This window comes from Chenopodium album, chromosome 17, assembly GCF_948465745.1.
Source record: "Chenopodium album chromosome 17, dcCheAlbu1.1, whole genome shotgun sequence".
Taxonomy (NCBI): Eukaryota; Viridiplantae; Streptophyta; class Magnoliopsida; order Caryophyllales; family Amaranthaceae; genus Chenopodium; species Chenopodium album.
The window spans coordinates 37,694,760-37,709,277 of record NC_137850.1 but is presented as its reverse complement, the minus strand read 5'-3'; the positions used below and the strand labels follow the sequence as shown (position 1 = coordinate 37,709,277).

The 14,518-nt window shown below is 34.0% G+C and overlaps 1 protein-coding gene across 1 annotated transcript; it reads right to left on the bottom strand.

Annotated features, from left to right (window-relative positions):
* Positions 1-4,673: 4,673 nt before the first annotated feature.
* LOC145588913 (protein neprosin-like) lies at positions 4,674-8,535 on the bottom strand. The gene is made up of 4 exons (XM_081645502.1): positions 8,458-8,535; positions 6,539-6,658; positions 5,839-5,892; positions 4,674-4,898 (listed from the first exon to the last, which is right to left on the bottom strand). Exons 1-4 carry the CDS (start codon positions 8,533-8,535, stop codon positions 4,674-4,676), a joined length of 477 nt encoding a protein of 158 aa, XP_081501628.1.
* Positions 8,536-14,518: the final 5,983 nt, after the last annotated feature.

Sequence of the window (14,518 nt, the reverse complement as noted above, 5' to 3'; positions counted from 1 at the left end):
ATAATTGGTTCGGGTCATAATCAGTTCGGGTTAAATTCGGTCGGTTTAAAAACGGGGTTTGTCAGTTAAAACAGGTTTTGGGTCAAAACATATTGGGTCCTAATCGGGTCGGGTTGTAATCGGTTCAGGTCACAATCGGTTCGACTTGAACTCAGTCGGTTTGACAACTGATTTTGCCAGTTTTAAACGAGTTTCATTAACGAATATCTTTTAGTATATCCTTAACATTCTTTAATTAGTTATTCCAGTAGATCATACGAAGTATTAATTAGTTGTTTAGCTTTATGTCCCTTTTTTGTATAATTTTATGATTTTCAGGATCAAATAATAATAACAAATCTAGAGTTAGCTTTTAATACAATATAGTGTTTCATATGCCATTACTTGTGAAACGACGATAATATTTTAGCATAAGAGTTTCAATGAAATCAAAATTCCAAAGCTTTTCAATATAAATATTTCATAATTCAAATTAAATCCTTTTGTTTTACTATTGATAAAATATACCAAAAAGAAAAGAAAAAAAAAAGCTCTACGGTCATAACGGGTTACGGACTTACGGGTTATAAACGGCTCGATTATAACCGATTAAAGGGTGTAAATGGTTCGGTCATAACTTATTACGGTTTATAAACGGTTCAGTCCTAACTAGGCCAGTTACAGGTTGTAAACGATTTGAGTTTTTGTCGGGTTTAAACGGTTTCGGTTTACAATGGGTCGGGTTGTTATCGGGTTCAGAAGTACTCGGTTCGAGTTGTTCTTGGTTTCTGGTTGTATCAGTTCAGCTTGATAACAGGTACGGTTCATTGACGGTTCTTAAACATTCGGATTGGTTCAGTTTCAGGTTTTTAAAAATCGAGTCGGGTCGGTTTACGGTTTTAAAATAACAGGTTCTTAGCAGTTTGGTTTCTTTTCGGAACAGTTTGAAAGGTTCGGATTGACCAGTTCAGGTCGGTTTTTGACAGCTCTAAATCATAGCATTTAATTTGGATAAAATTGGTATAAACCACCTTTTTTGTCCAACTATTTAGAAAAAACCACCTTTTAAGTACCTAAGTTTTTTATTGCACCACTCCAATTTCAAATCTAACGGATTGCATCTCAACCATCCACTTCTAAATCAACAACCACAACAAAACCTTCCCTTCCATCTCAACCATCCACTTCAATTGCCTCAGTGTAGGGTTTGAGAATGAACAAAGACTACAATTTAATTTGTGCAGCAAAATTATGTTTGGTTTTTCAGAGCTTTACTCAATTTAGACATGCATTTATATAGAGGGAAGGGTCGAATGTTTTTGGGAGGGAAAAAATAAATGATTTAGGAAGGAAAAGCACAAGTTGTAGGCCCCTTTGACGTCTCAGTTAAATTTTTCGTCAAAATTTGAAATAGGGGTGGTGCAATAAAAAACTTAGGTACTTAAAAGGTGGTTTACTATAATAAAAAAAAAGGTGATTTTTTCAAAAAAGTTGGTAAAAAAAGTGGTTTATACCAATTTTGCCTTTAATTTGTAATGAAGTATGAGCATGAATATTCACTTTCCTAATACTTGTTATTGAATTCCCAATGAACCATGATAATGTAATCTTACACACGGGGTGTAAGATGGACATCTTCACGATCGAGTGAAACCTTTTAGATTACTGAAGAGAGAATTTATTACCGTAAAGTATGAGTAAAGTCTTGGTCTGAAGTCAAGATATCGCTCAGGGTAAACCTACAAATGGAGTATATATTATAGGCACATATAAAGGACATAAATAAATGACTATTTAAGCATATAATTATGAAACTAGTTATAAGAATTTTCAAGTATCTGATCTACTTTGTACTTACAATCCAACCAGCCTTCAAAAAAACTTGTGGATTAAGCTGGACAACCAATGTAGAGTCAGTAAAATCATCTTGCCTATATACGAAAGGATCCCATACGCTTATTTTTGCACTTCCTCCATAAAACCGCATCCCGGGTGCAGGTTGTGCTTGTAACATCGCATACTACATAAAACAATATAGCTTAACATGCAATTACAAACTCAAAATATGGTGGCTTCATTGGCTTATATTTTGTGTGTCGTAAACATGCCTCAAAGTGTGGACCTTTGATGGTGTCATTTGACTGTGTTTTATTATTAGGATCCTGGTCTTGAAGTCGCCTTCTTCGGATTGGGACAGTTCCTTCGGCGCATGTATTCTTTTGGTACCAAGGCTGTATGAATTCTTGGGCCGAGTTGCTTTGGTTGATCTTTCTAAGTGATGAACTAGGTTCCATCTTAGGAGGTAGGTCACATGATACAAGAAAAAAACAATTAAGGACTTTAGCTAATTGAAAGCTGTCAAAATCAAATTTTGTATCTCAAATTAGCTATGCATAGTACATATGATGTAATAACATTCGACTTTGATTCATTCATGTAAGATCTCTTTACCAAGTTACAACGGAAGGTAGGTCCGTAAGTATCAATTTTCGTTGTTGCATATACACGAGGAAACATATCGGATTTATTTTTGATAGAATATTAAACATTTCCATGGGCCTCAAGTATAAGGTTAAGTTTTTTTGTTGAGTTGGCCATTTAATATAGTATTGGAGCCAGTGTGATACAAATGTCATGGGTACAAATTTCATCCACCCTCTTCTTTTTAACAATTTCGATATGAATCAGATTGAGATTCTTTAACCCTTGACCGAGTAACTTAGGTAACACCGATCACACAGAAAAATCCACGAGATAGAAAAAATTTATCAACTAAAAAAAAAGTGATCATCTAATTTGAAGTTTCCTTATGTAAAAGTAGTGATGCATGAAAAAAATAAAACGGAGGAAGTTATCTATGAACAGTTTAAAATCTTTGATCTTTTTACAATTTGTAACAATTTAATAAGAAGCTTCCATAATACCTGTATCTTGTGATCCTTGAGGACAGGATGATCAAAAGCTGGTTGTTTGTGTATATGAACGCAATCCAGCACATACCCATCTTCGCCCTGATTAATAGAACCAAAAAAAAAAAATTAATAAAAAAAAAAAATTGCAACTTAAACACAACATAGGTGAGAAATAGTAATCAGCTTAATTAGCATATCATTTCAATACCTTGATGGTTTTGACAGTTCCCTTGGGATGAGCTAAATTGTAGTTACTCTCCTTAGGTTCGAGATGTTTACCTTTAACGACGACATGAGATAAATCTAACACTAGCACACCCATTAGGAGAATTAGCATCAAGTGGCATAGTCCACGAAAACGAAGATACTCGAAAGCCATAAGGGAAAACTATTTGGTTCACTGAACCTGGATATTAAGTCATTAGCTCAAAATATGGTGCTTTATAGTAGGGAGTTGCTGCTTATTCACATATATTTGAACAAAATGGCATGGATCATTCATTATTAGAGTAGGCTTTCTTGCTTGTTGATAAAGGTCTTAGCGAGATATTGACATGGTCTATTAAATAATGAACAAGGACGAGTGATGAGGATCAATCATAAGATCACTTAAAATTGAGAGGGAAAATTTAATCTCTTAAGTAGTTGAGTTATCCATCTATCTCTGGAAATATGTTAATTTTAAGTTATTCTCATTAATAGCCTTGTATTTTTGACTTGGCCCCTCTTAAAGTCAAATTAAAGGAAATTTTATGATCCCCATAAATTAAATTTTGTTCCACCCCTAAAAACGATGATAATGATGACGACAACCATATCTATTCTGTATTTATCTCTAAGCGTAATGAGAACATCTATAGATGATTTACTGGTCAAGCAGAACGATAATGCTAAGGAAAAGTATGTACATCGTCATGGACATTGCTATTATGCTTATCCGATCCGATCCCAAACAAATTTAAGAATATCTAGCTTAGATTATTATAATTGATAAGAGTATAAAAACATATTCCTATGCTTTAATTACCAGTTCAAACTTTTGGTTAAAATGGTTCTTTAACAATAATTTGTTGCAAAGAGTGAGGGATAGTTCAATTGGTTAGAGTTTTTCTTTCGATTTCAAGTGATCCTGAAATCGATTATTATCACTCGCCCTTGTGACTCTCTTAACACCAATAAAAAAAAAGTTGCACCGATATGATCATAAGTCAAACAAATGAAAATGTTCTTTCTTCATCAACTCATTTCATGCTGCTTTCTCCTGATATCAAGGGTAAGTTTTACTGATTTTTTGACTTTGTTTACGGAGCATTTGTTAACTGTATTTCTAAACTTACTACACATATGAATAATCTTTTGTTAATTGATGCGTTATATTCAATAGCTCAAGGGAGCAAGGAATTGATTGAAGTCCTTTGAGAATGTCAAACATTAACTATTTATTTTTATTCACTAACTTTAAAAAGTTTGAAATACTTTCTCCATATCTGAATAATGGATACAGTCAAATTAACAAACATGTCATTACACATTACAAATTCTGTACAATCACACTCGTCCATGTACAAAACCACATTCATCAAGTGGCAAAAAACTATGTACTTTGTGTATGAAATCACACTATGGACAACTTGGATTATGGCCAGAGCCACCAAACAAGAAACAAAGACCACTTTTCGGGTCTAAACTAGGGAGGAGCTGAGCATCATAACACAAGGGATTCGTCACATGTAGCCTTAGTGTTGATCGGAATGGTGAGCGACGGGTGAATGAACTATCGACTTATTCTAGGGAACAAACGAGGCTAGCTTCGTTAGTCCCTACATCAGGAAACAATCCGTTATCCATGTCCGTACTTGTGTGTTGCCCATTCCCAAGAGAGTCAAAGATTTGGCCTCCCCATGTTACTCTCTCTGCTCCTTCTGGTATGTTGGTAAAGAGGGCTGCTGGCCAGTATCCTATTGCATCTCCTCCCACTCTAAGCCACCAATTTCCCGTCGTTCGATCCTGTAAATATTATGTTATAACCAATAAATCAAAGTTGAAACCGATTGGTTGTCGGTGTGGTGGTGATTGGAATTACACTTGGTAGGGAGGACCACGTGTTCGATCCCCCGCAACAACAATTGGGAGAGGACTTGAACCTAACCACCCAGAACTGATCCTCAAATCCGAATTAGCCCAAAGGGTGAATCGGGTGAAACACCAAAAAAAATAAATGAAAGTTGAAAAATGTAACTGTACCCTAGGTCAATAATCTCTGTTTTTATTTACTTGCAACACACAACTATGTAATTATAGAAGATATTACACTAGGTAAACTGACAATCTAATTGAAATAATTTTTCCACCAAGAAGAGTTAAGTTGTTACAACTTAATTAGCTACTTCATTTGTTACTTTTTCTAATCAGTTCCTCAAATAACATGTCAAAAAAGGCGTGTTGCAAGTATTAAAAATGAAGAAGTATATGGGTAGGTTGTGTGTGTTAGGGCTTTAATTTGTAAGAGTTCCAAGAATCATTTTAAACCATACATTATGGAGAGATAGTAAGATGGGAGACTAAAATTGATGATTAGGAACTTATAATAAGTATTAAAGTATGACTCTAGGAAGTTGTATAGGACTATACCAAGAAAATAAGTATTCGGAGTGAAAGGTGGCTTTTGGTGCCTATTGTAGAAATTAATTTCATGGCGGCACCAAGGGCAACTCTTTTGTTGACTTGCACAAAGCCTTCACAATGAAGATCATAGGCTCGTAGCAACCAGTGTTTATGGAATCATCTGTCTGTTTCAATTCATAGAAAAATATTGATTCAAGGAGAAGAAATTGGCAGACTAATGCATAAGTAAAAGTAAGAAGATGAATAGAATAATGTCCAAACTCTGAAGAATGAAGGAGACTGATGTAACTAACAAATGTTGATATTGATCATGCATACTTACTGTCCAATAATTGAAAAATCTTGTTTGGAAGTCACCATATAGTCCTGGATTTACCTGCCAGAGAAATTAGATATTAGATGTTAGTAAATTTAACGAGTAAAAACATATGCCTGTATCGCATGAGTATTAACATTGATAGATATTACTCCATGCTAATTTAAATACAGGTATGTGCCACACCCATCATTACGATAGATTGATAGACTCCAATTCACAAGATCAAAAGAGTTTCAATTCCAAAACTATGTACAAGTAGTAAATATATACGATGTATGATGGAGGAGTAGGCCCTTAGCCTTATAAAATGTTTTGCTCTTTAATCTTTTATTAGTAAGAGACATTAACATGTTGCTTGGGAAGACACGGTACCTGTAAAACATTGAGGCATACGACAATTTTTTTTTCTCCCTTCACCTCCAAATGAGAGTTTCATTTGATTCAAATCTCTTATTCTTAAAGAAAGTCTCACATTTCGCTTATTCTTGTATTCACCTTAAATTACCGAAGTTCACAATTTTTTATGCAATCATAGTAAAACAAATTCCACTATTGTTCTTAAATTAACAATACTCACCATTTCATTGTTCTACTAGTCATTTTTCTTCCTAAAAACTGTGTAAAAGATAAAATGACTTATATTTTGAGACGGGTGAAGTACTTACAATCCATCCAGCTGATAACATAGTTCACCAAGAATCACGATTAATGAAGAAGCACTGAAATCCTTTGCTCTTAATACAGCAGGATTCCAGACGCTAAGCTGGCCACCTCCTCCGTAAAATCTTGTCTCTGTTGCCGGGAATGCTACCACATTGGCATACTAGATTCATACAAATAAGATTGTTACGAATAGATAAACATAAATGACACCGATTTAAGCTTAGTGTTTTTGTCATGAATTCCTAACTTTATACTAAATTCAGAAGTCTAAAACTTACTAGACACAACATTGCAAGGTATCTTGTTTGGAAATATTAATCCATATACAATAATGCAATCATTTTTTTTATTACTATATTAGCATAAATAAGTACTCTTTCTATCCTTTATTAATTTTTTTTTTAATATAATTGCACTATCATGTATTGAGATGAAGTCTATACTTTTTTAATTTTTCATTGTGGGGAGTTGATGAGAAAGAAAAATGATGGAAGCACATGTAACGGTTATGAGAGAAAAGTTGTGGTCCCTCACAAGGACCACAACCATTGGTAGTATAGAGCAAACTTAACAAAAATGAAACTAAAATTAGAACAAGTATTAAGGGACAGAGGGAGCTAACAAAGAGTTAGTAAGAGAACGAGTCTATTTAAGAATTGTCTACCGATGTGAAGACTTGCCTCATAGTGGGGACCCGTGATTGACATATTAGACCGTGGGTACGGCACTAGTGGAAAAACTCTTATTCGTAACAAGCTATTCGTAACGGGCATATGATTTTCCGTTACAAATACATCATTTGTAACGGGCAAATCCAATGTCCGTTACAAAAAAGTTGTGACTTGGGCAGGAAAAGAGTTATTCGTAACGGACAGATTGGTGCCCGTTACGAATAAGTGGTTATTTGTAACGGGCATTACTCTGCCCGTTACGAATAACCAACTAATCGTAACTAACAAATTGTGTCCGTTACGAATAATGTTTCAATGTAAACCATTCCCCTTTCTCACTCTCTCTCTCAAAATATTTCCCCTTTCTCTCTCCAATATTGAAACCAAAACCGCGCGCGGTCGTCGTCCTCAACTCCATTGAAGCAGCTCCAAGCTCAGTTCGCTCAGTTCGGGTTGCTCAGTTCGCTCCTATCATCCTCACTCTTCTCCTCCATTGAAGCGCACTTTGAGTTCTCCATTACAGCGCACTCTGAGTTCTCCATTGAAGCGCACTCTGAGTTCTCCATTGAAGCGCACTGCCGCCGCTCTTCGCTATCACATCTCCTCCCAGGTTAGTTGAAATGTCTGACGCATGCTTCGTTTTCCTACAGTTCATTCCATCTTTTGCTTACTTTAATTTGCCAATTGTGAATTTTAGGGTTATCATTGATTTTTTTTTTGTTCAATTTGTTTATTTTAATATGTTTCCATGGTTTTTTGAAATAAATTATTGAAAAATCATTCAAAATTGATTGATTATGCAAAAGTCCTAATTAATTTCAGTATAAAAATCGCAAATGTGATAATTCCAACCATTTTTTCTCTCTGTATTAGTCCTTAAATATGTAGTATATATTTTCTAAAGAAAGTGGGTTAATTGGTTAGAATGTAGTTATAATTGTAATGGGTTAATTATGGATGAAGGGTATTGAAGTTCGCCCGAACTCCATTTAATTCTGGATTTACTCTGATTTAATTCTGTTTCTTGGCCTAAATTGCTGCTGCTTGGTTGCCGTGACTCCATCTCTCATTGCCAAGTTCTCTCCATTGAAGCAGCTCAAGCTCGGTCCTGCTCAAGAAATTCCCAGCAGCTTCCTGTAAGCTCTCCTCCCCCAATTTCATAACCCTTGTGTCAATTCGCTTAATTGCAATTACTTAATTAGGTTTTTTTTCCCCCAAATTAATTGATTGATTTTACATGTTTAATTTGATTTTTTGATTTTGCTGGGAAATGGGATTGACTTGAAACTGATATTTCAGGAGCAGCTCGGTCCACAGCTCCCTCAACTCCATTGAACCAGTGCGGTCCTCTCCAATCTGTCTCCATTGATTCAGCTCGGTCCTTATTTCAAGATGGTGATTTTTTGATGCTGTACCAGAAAGGGTTGCGGCTTAAATCTGACAATTTGGTATGAGTAATTAATTGTTTTGTAGCTTGTTTTTTTTTTGTTTAATTAGTACATTGCATTGAGAGTTTCTTTCTTATGATTTTTGTTTAATTTGCTTCCAATTTTCTGCCAATTTAAATTTGTTTTTTTTTTTGTCTAATTTTCTGTGAATTTTTGTTGTTTTTTTTATTTTATGGAAATTTGATGTAGTTTGCATTTCAGTTTAATTTAATTTAGTTGAATTGTTGTTTTGATTTGCTTGAACATATATCTGATTTGTTGATTTTTCTTGAATGTGTTAATATTTATTATGCATTATATCTTCATATGCCTAGATACCCGTTCAAGATTTACTCATTGAATAGTCCCCGTTTGGGACTGTTCTTGGAATTGTATTCTCACTTAGGATGTAAATGGTTGATTGTTTTTCGGAAGTAAAGGTAATTTCGTGTTAGCATTCCCTAATGTGTTCTCTGGGTACATACGTAATTAAGAAATTAATTACGTCGTGTATTTGGAGAACCATAGGGAAATGCTGCCGAAATTTCCTTAGGTCCGAAAAGTGGTCAACCATTTACTAGTGGGAATACACTTCCAAGGATGGGTTAGGTTGGAGTGATAAGGACCTTTGAAATCATGCATTTGGAATGTGTTAATATGTGATGTTGAATATAATTTGTTTCTTGGGTGTTAATCATACATTGTTAGAAATGGACCGTCGTTGGATGTATAATGGTCCTCGAACCACACCAGAATACTTAGTCGGGGTCAACGAGTTCTGTAGAGTCGCAGTGCAACACCAATGGAGTACTCTCGTTGAACAAAGGCTAACCAAAGCAAGACCTATTTTCTGCCCTTGTCGTGATTGTAACAATGTGAAGAGGTGGGAAGACATTAAGAAAATAGAGGACCATTTGATTATTCGTGGGTTTATGCCAGACTACAGTATTTGGTATTGGCATGGTGAAAAATTTCCTCCCATGGATAATTCTTCTTCTATTAATGACAATGGCAATGAAGCTGATGAGAGGGAGTCGAATGGTTTTGATGATAATGAAGTGGGTTCTAATGATGACACGGAGGAAGACAGGATAGATGAGATGATAGACGGGTTAGGAGATCATGTTAATGAAGATTCTCATATATATGAGAATGTGTCGAAAGCAGCCGAGACACCGTTGTATCCTGGTTGTTCTAAGTATTCCAAGCTTTCTGGGATTTTAACATTATACAACTTGAAAGCAAAGAGTGGGTGGACCAACACTAGTTTCACTTTATTGTTAGAAACCCTCTCTGATATGTTTCCAGAAGGAAATGACATTCCTAAGTCGACTTACTATGCGAAGAAATTGATGTGTCCATTGGGTTTAGAGTACACCAAGATCCATGCTTGTCCTAATGAGTATATCGGGCAAATCTCACAGGGAATGAATTGAAAGCACATAGGCAAAAATTGAAATTCATACAAATGGAGGTAAATACACAACTCACCCCGTTTATCATACATTGTTAACTTTGAATATAAAATGTCCTAACTATTTGTTATATATGCTAGTGTGCTCAACAACAAGGAGGCGTTGAGTGTGGCTACTACATTATGAGATATATGTTTGAGATTGTTACTTCTCACTTGGATTGCAAAGGTGTCTTAGAGGAGGTTAGTAGCTTTTTGGCTTTATATGCTAGCAAAAGTGAGTAAATGGTGCTATTTCATTGATTTCAATTCATAGAAACCAAAATATAAGTTAATTATGGATGTTGTGTGTTTTATTTCTATATTTTGATCAAATACATGAAAGATGGGAAAGATAGAAGCCCCTTAGGCAGTTTTGAAGCCTTTTTGGCTTTATATGCTCCCAAAAGTGAGTAAATGGTGCTATTTCATTGATTTCAATTCATAGAAACCAAAATATAAGTTAATAATGGATGTTATGTGTTTTATTTCTATAATTTGATCAAATACATGAAAGATGGGAAAGATAGAAGCCCCTTAGGCAGTTTTGAAGCCTTTTTGGCTTTATATGCTCCCAAAAGTGAGTAAATGGTGCTATTTCATTGATTTCAATTCATAGAAACCAAAATATAAGTTAATAATGGATGTTGTGTGTTTTATTTCTATAATTTGATCAAATACATGAAAGATGGGAAAGATAGAAGCCCTTTAGGCAGTTTTGAAGCCTTTTTGGCTTTATATGCTCCCAAAAGTGAGTAAATGGTCCTATTTCATTGATTTCAATTTATAGAAACCAAAATATAAGTTAATAATGGATGTTGTGTGTTTTATTTCTATAATTTGAGTTTTAATTCTATAATTTGGACCATCACATTTATTCAAATGATTGTTTTTATTATGGATTGTTTTTATTTTGTAACCTCATTTATATGTTTTTTTTTTTTTTTTTTTTTTTTTTTTTTTTTTTTTTTTTTTATAGGATTATTGTCCAAGGAAAGCCCCGTATGATGTTGACGAGTTGAATGTGGTTCGAGAACAATGGGCGCACTACTTTAGGACAAAATATTTATTGAATGCATAACTATATGCTTAGGTAGAACATTAGTAATATTATTAGTGTTCATTGTATGTGTTGGATAAATTTATACAAGTTCTTATTTGTAATATTATACTAGACTTTTTATATTATGTCGTATTAGTTTTTACGAAAGTCAGTATAATTGTTTATCTACAGGAACAGGTTTCTTATAACAGGTTTTAATTAAAATATATTAATTATATATAAATACATGCTGCCGAAATTTAATAAAAAAAAAATTTAATTTAATGACTATTTGTAACGGGCAGGAGATTTGTCAGTTACAAATAATCACTTATCCGTAACGGGCGTTTTTATTGCCCGTTACAAATAAGTACTTAATTATACACCATAAAACCTTATTTGTAACGGGCAGAGAAAGTGTCCGTTACGGATAATCGGTTATTCGTAACAGGCATTTTTATTGCCCGTTACGAATAAGTCCTTTTTTGAAATAAAATAAGTCCTTATTCGTAACGGACAAATAAAACGCCCGTTACGAATAACCCATTATTCGTAACGGACACTTTACATGTCCGTTACGAATAACCGGTTATTGGTAACGGGCGTTTTATTTGTCCGTTACGAATAAGGACTTATTTTATTTCAAAAAAGGACTTATTCGTAACGGGCACCTGAAACGCCCGTTACGAATAACCTGTTATCCGTAACGGACACTTTATCCGTTACGAATAACCGGTTATTCGTAATGGACAACGCCCGTTACGAATAGTAATGGCCATCCGTAACGGCCGCATACGTAACGGACACTGTCCGTTACGGATGGCGTTTTTTCCACTAGTGGGTGTTGTAGCTGCCTTCTTTGTATTGGAACAGTTCCTTCAGAGCATATACCATTCTTATGCCAAGGCTGTAAGAAGTCATGTAGGGAGTTTCTTCCATTCATTTTACTTCTTGGTGATGAGCTTGGATCCATCTTGAACATTGTAAAACAAGATAAAAGATGATTAAGATGATAACGCGATAATTAATGTAGAGATCGAAATGTAACTTGTATCGTGTATATGTGGTCGAATAGTAATTGTGAACCAAATATTTTTTAAAAAAGGAAAGAACCTGTATTTTGTGATCCTTCAAGAGTGGATGATTCAAAGATGGCTGTTTGTATACATCAACACAATCCACAACATCTCCATTGTTATCCTATAGAGCGAAATTATAATATTGGAATGGGCAACACTATAAAATAGTTAACATCCCGTCTTAGGATTGTTCATGCATGGATCTGGTACTCGAAATGACATTGTTAACAGATCGGGTATGATACACAGTACAATAACATAAAAGTTGATACATTTGATGAAAAGTAACCTCATGTAGTCATGTATAGGCTTATACAGTTATACCTATAGTTCACAATAACACTAGGTGAGTTTGCTAAATGTTCGATCAAGTATCATGTTTTGTCTTATAAGATATATTATCTCATACTCCCTCCGTCTCCAAAACTTCGACCTTTTTGGCCTAATTTTAGTCTCAAAATGATCGACCCATTTGCATTAAAATACCCACCAATTTACAATAATATTTGTGCAAAATTAGCTTCCCCATATAAAATTTTGTTTTTTCATGTATTTTTAATACTTTATCTCTCTACTTTTTTTACAAACCCCATATAAATTTATCTTTTTAATATGTTTTTATTTATTTTTATTTTTCTTAATAACCGCGAAATCAACCCAAAAAGGTCGAAGTTTTGGGGATGGAGGGAGTACAACAACAATAATAACAACACCAACAACAAAGCGTTAGTCCCAAAATGAGACATTACCTTTGATGGTTTTGACAGTTCCCTCCATAGGAGATGAACCTTTTCTATTGACATTTTCAAGGTTTCTTCCTCTTACATAAGGTGAATTTAGCACTTGTAAACTCACGAGGACAAGTAGTGTGTGAACATAGAAATTATGGTATGCCATATAGGGAAATATATAATGTGTAAAGTAATAGGGTAAAGATCGAGTTTGTGTTAGTTGAGAGGATATTTCTATAATCTCAACTTGGAGGTGGCTAATTAAGTAGCTTCCTAATTAATAAAATGCTCAAATGTTGTATTTACACATGCTTAACTCTTTAATCAAATTGAGCGCGCCAAAGACAAACGGAGTATTGTTCAACGTTGCAGGCGCTTGTACTTTGTCTTACATTTTTCATTTTAATATGAGAGGATACTTTCTTTCGTTTTTTGTTTTTTTATTTTTTTTTTCGAGAGGATACTTTGTCTTTGCTTGCTTATTCTAATTTCTAATACTGTACTACTGTACTATTTAGAAGAAATAAAGATCATACTTTCGTATTAGTCGATTGAGAAAGTCATCTTACTACACTACCTCTTATTAGATGGAGGGAGTACTTTATAACTATACCATATCTACTATGGACTGTTGAGGTTATTTAAAGCACATTCTTATTAAGATGTGATAATAATATTAATGGTTATTTTTATAGGTGATAATATTATAGATTCCTTCAAACTAAGTGCTTATTTTAGTTTGTACTGTTGCTATAAATTTGTCTTGTTTGTAATTTGTAAGATGAGCATGCAATAAAGAAATATCATCTTCCCACTTTTCTATATAATTTTGTATTAAGGACCTGTTTTTTTCAGCTTAATTTCAGTTCAGTTCAGTTCCAATTAATTTAGTTTAGTTCAGTTCAGTTTCAATTAGTTTAGTTTAGTTCATTTCAGTTCAGTTAGGTTCCTAATTTTCTTCTCTCATAAATAATTCATTTCATCTCTATTCAGTTCTGTTCAGTTTAATTAAATTCAATTTAGTAAATCAGAAAAGACCCTAAATTGAACAAGTTCATAATCATGTTAGTGCATTACAATATCTCCTATAATAGACAAGTTCATCTTAGTGCATCGTCAAATGATTAAATTATTCATCCGTACCTCCCTAAATTTCCGGAACTTGATTATCGTCAAATAATTGTTTGACATGATTTGAATTCATGAAATAGTCGTAGCTATAACCAACCACATGGAGAATAATTCTGCAGCTTTTACTTTCATGACAGATATTGAATAAACTAGCTGCTATCTCTTGGGTCAAGGTTAACTGCCCTTAACGCATAACACTTATTGGTTTAGTAAGTATATAGAATGAAAAATGTACCATTATTTCCTATATAATACTTGTAGGTGACAGGTGATAAGTATTTTAGGGGAAAATATTCAACCTATAGAATGGTAAAGAACTACTACATGCATAATAGTATTCAAAAGTACTATTCAGACAACTTATATTTTAATAGTACATTATACATGCATAATGGTACATTATAATGTATCACTGTAGAGTCAGCTTTTTCCAAAACCTTGCCAAATTTACATTTTTGTCCTCCTATATGTTTTGTAAATATATAG

Coding starts and splice junctions, on each gene's coding strand:
- LOC145588913 (XM_081645502.1), bottom strand. CDS start 8,535: ATGGAGACAGATTGGAGAGGACCGCACTGGTTCAATGGAGTTGAGGGA. Junction 6,659..8,457: donor GAGCTGCTCCTGAAATATCA/GTTTCAAGTCAA, acceptor GTATGAATCTAG/TATGCCAATGTGGTAGCATT. Junction 5,893..6,538: donor TCAGTGCTTCTTCATTAATC/GTGATTCTTGGT, acceptor TTTCTCTGGCAG/GTAAATCCAGGACTATATGG.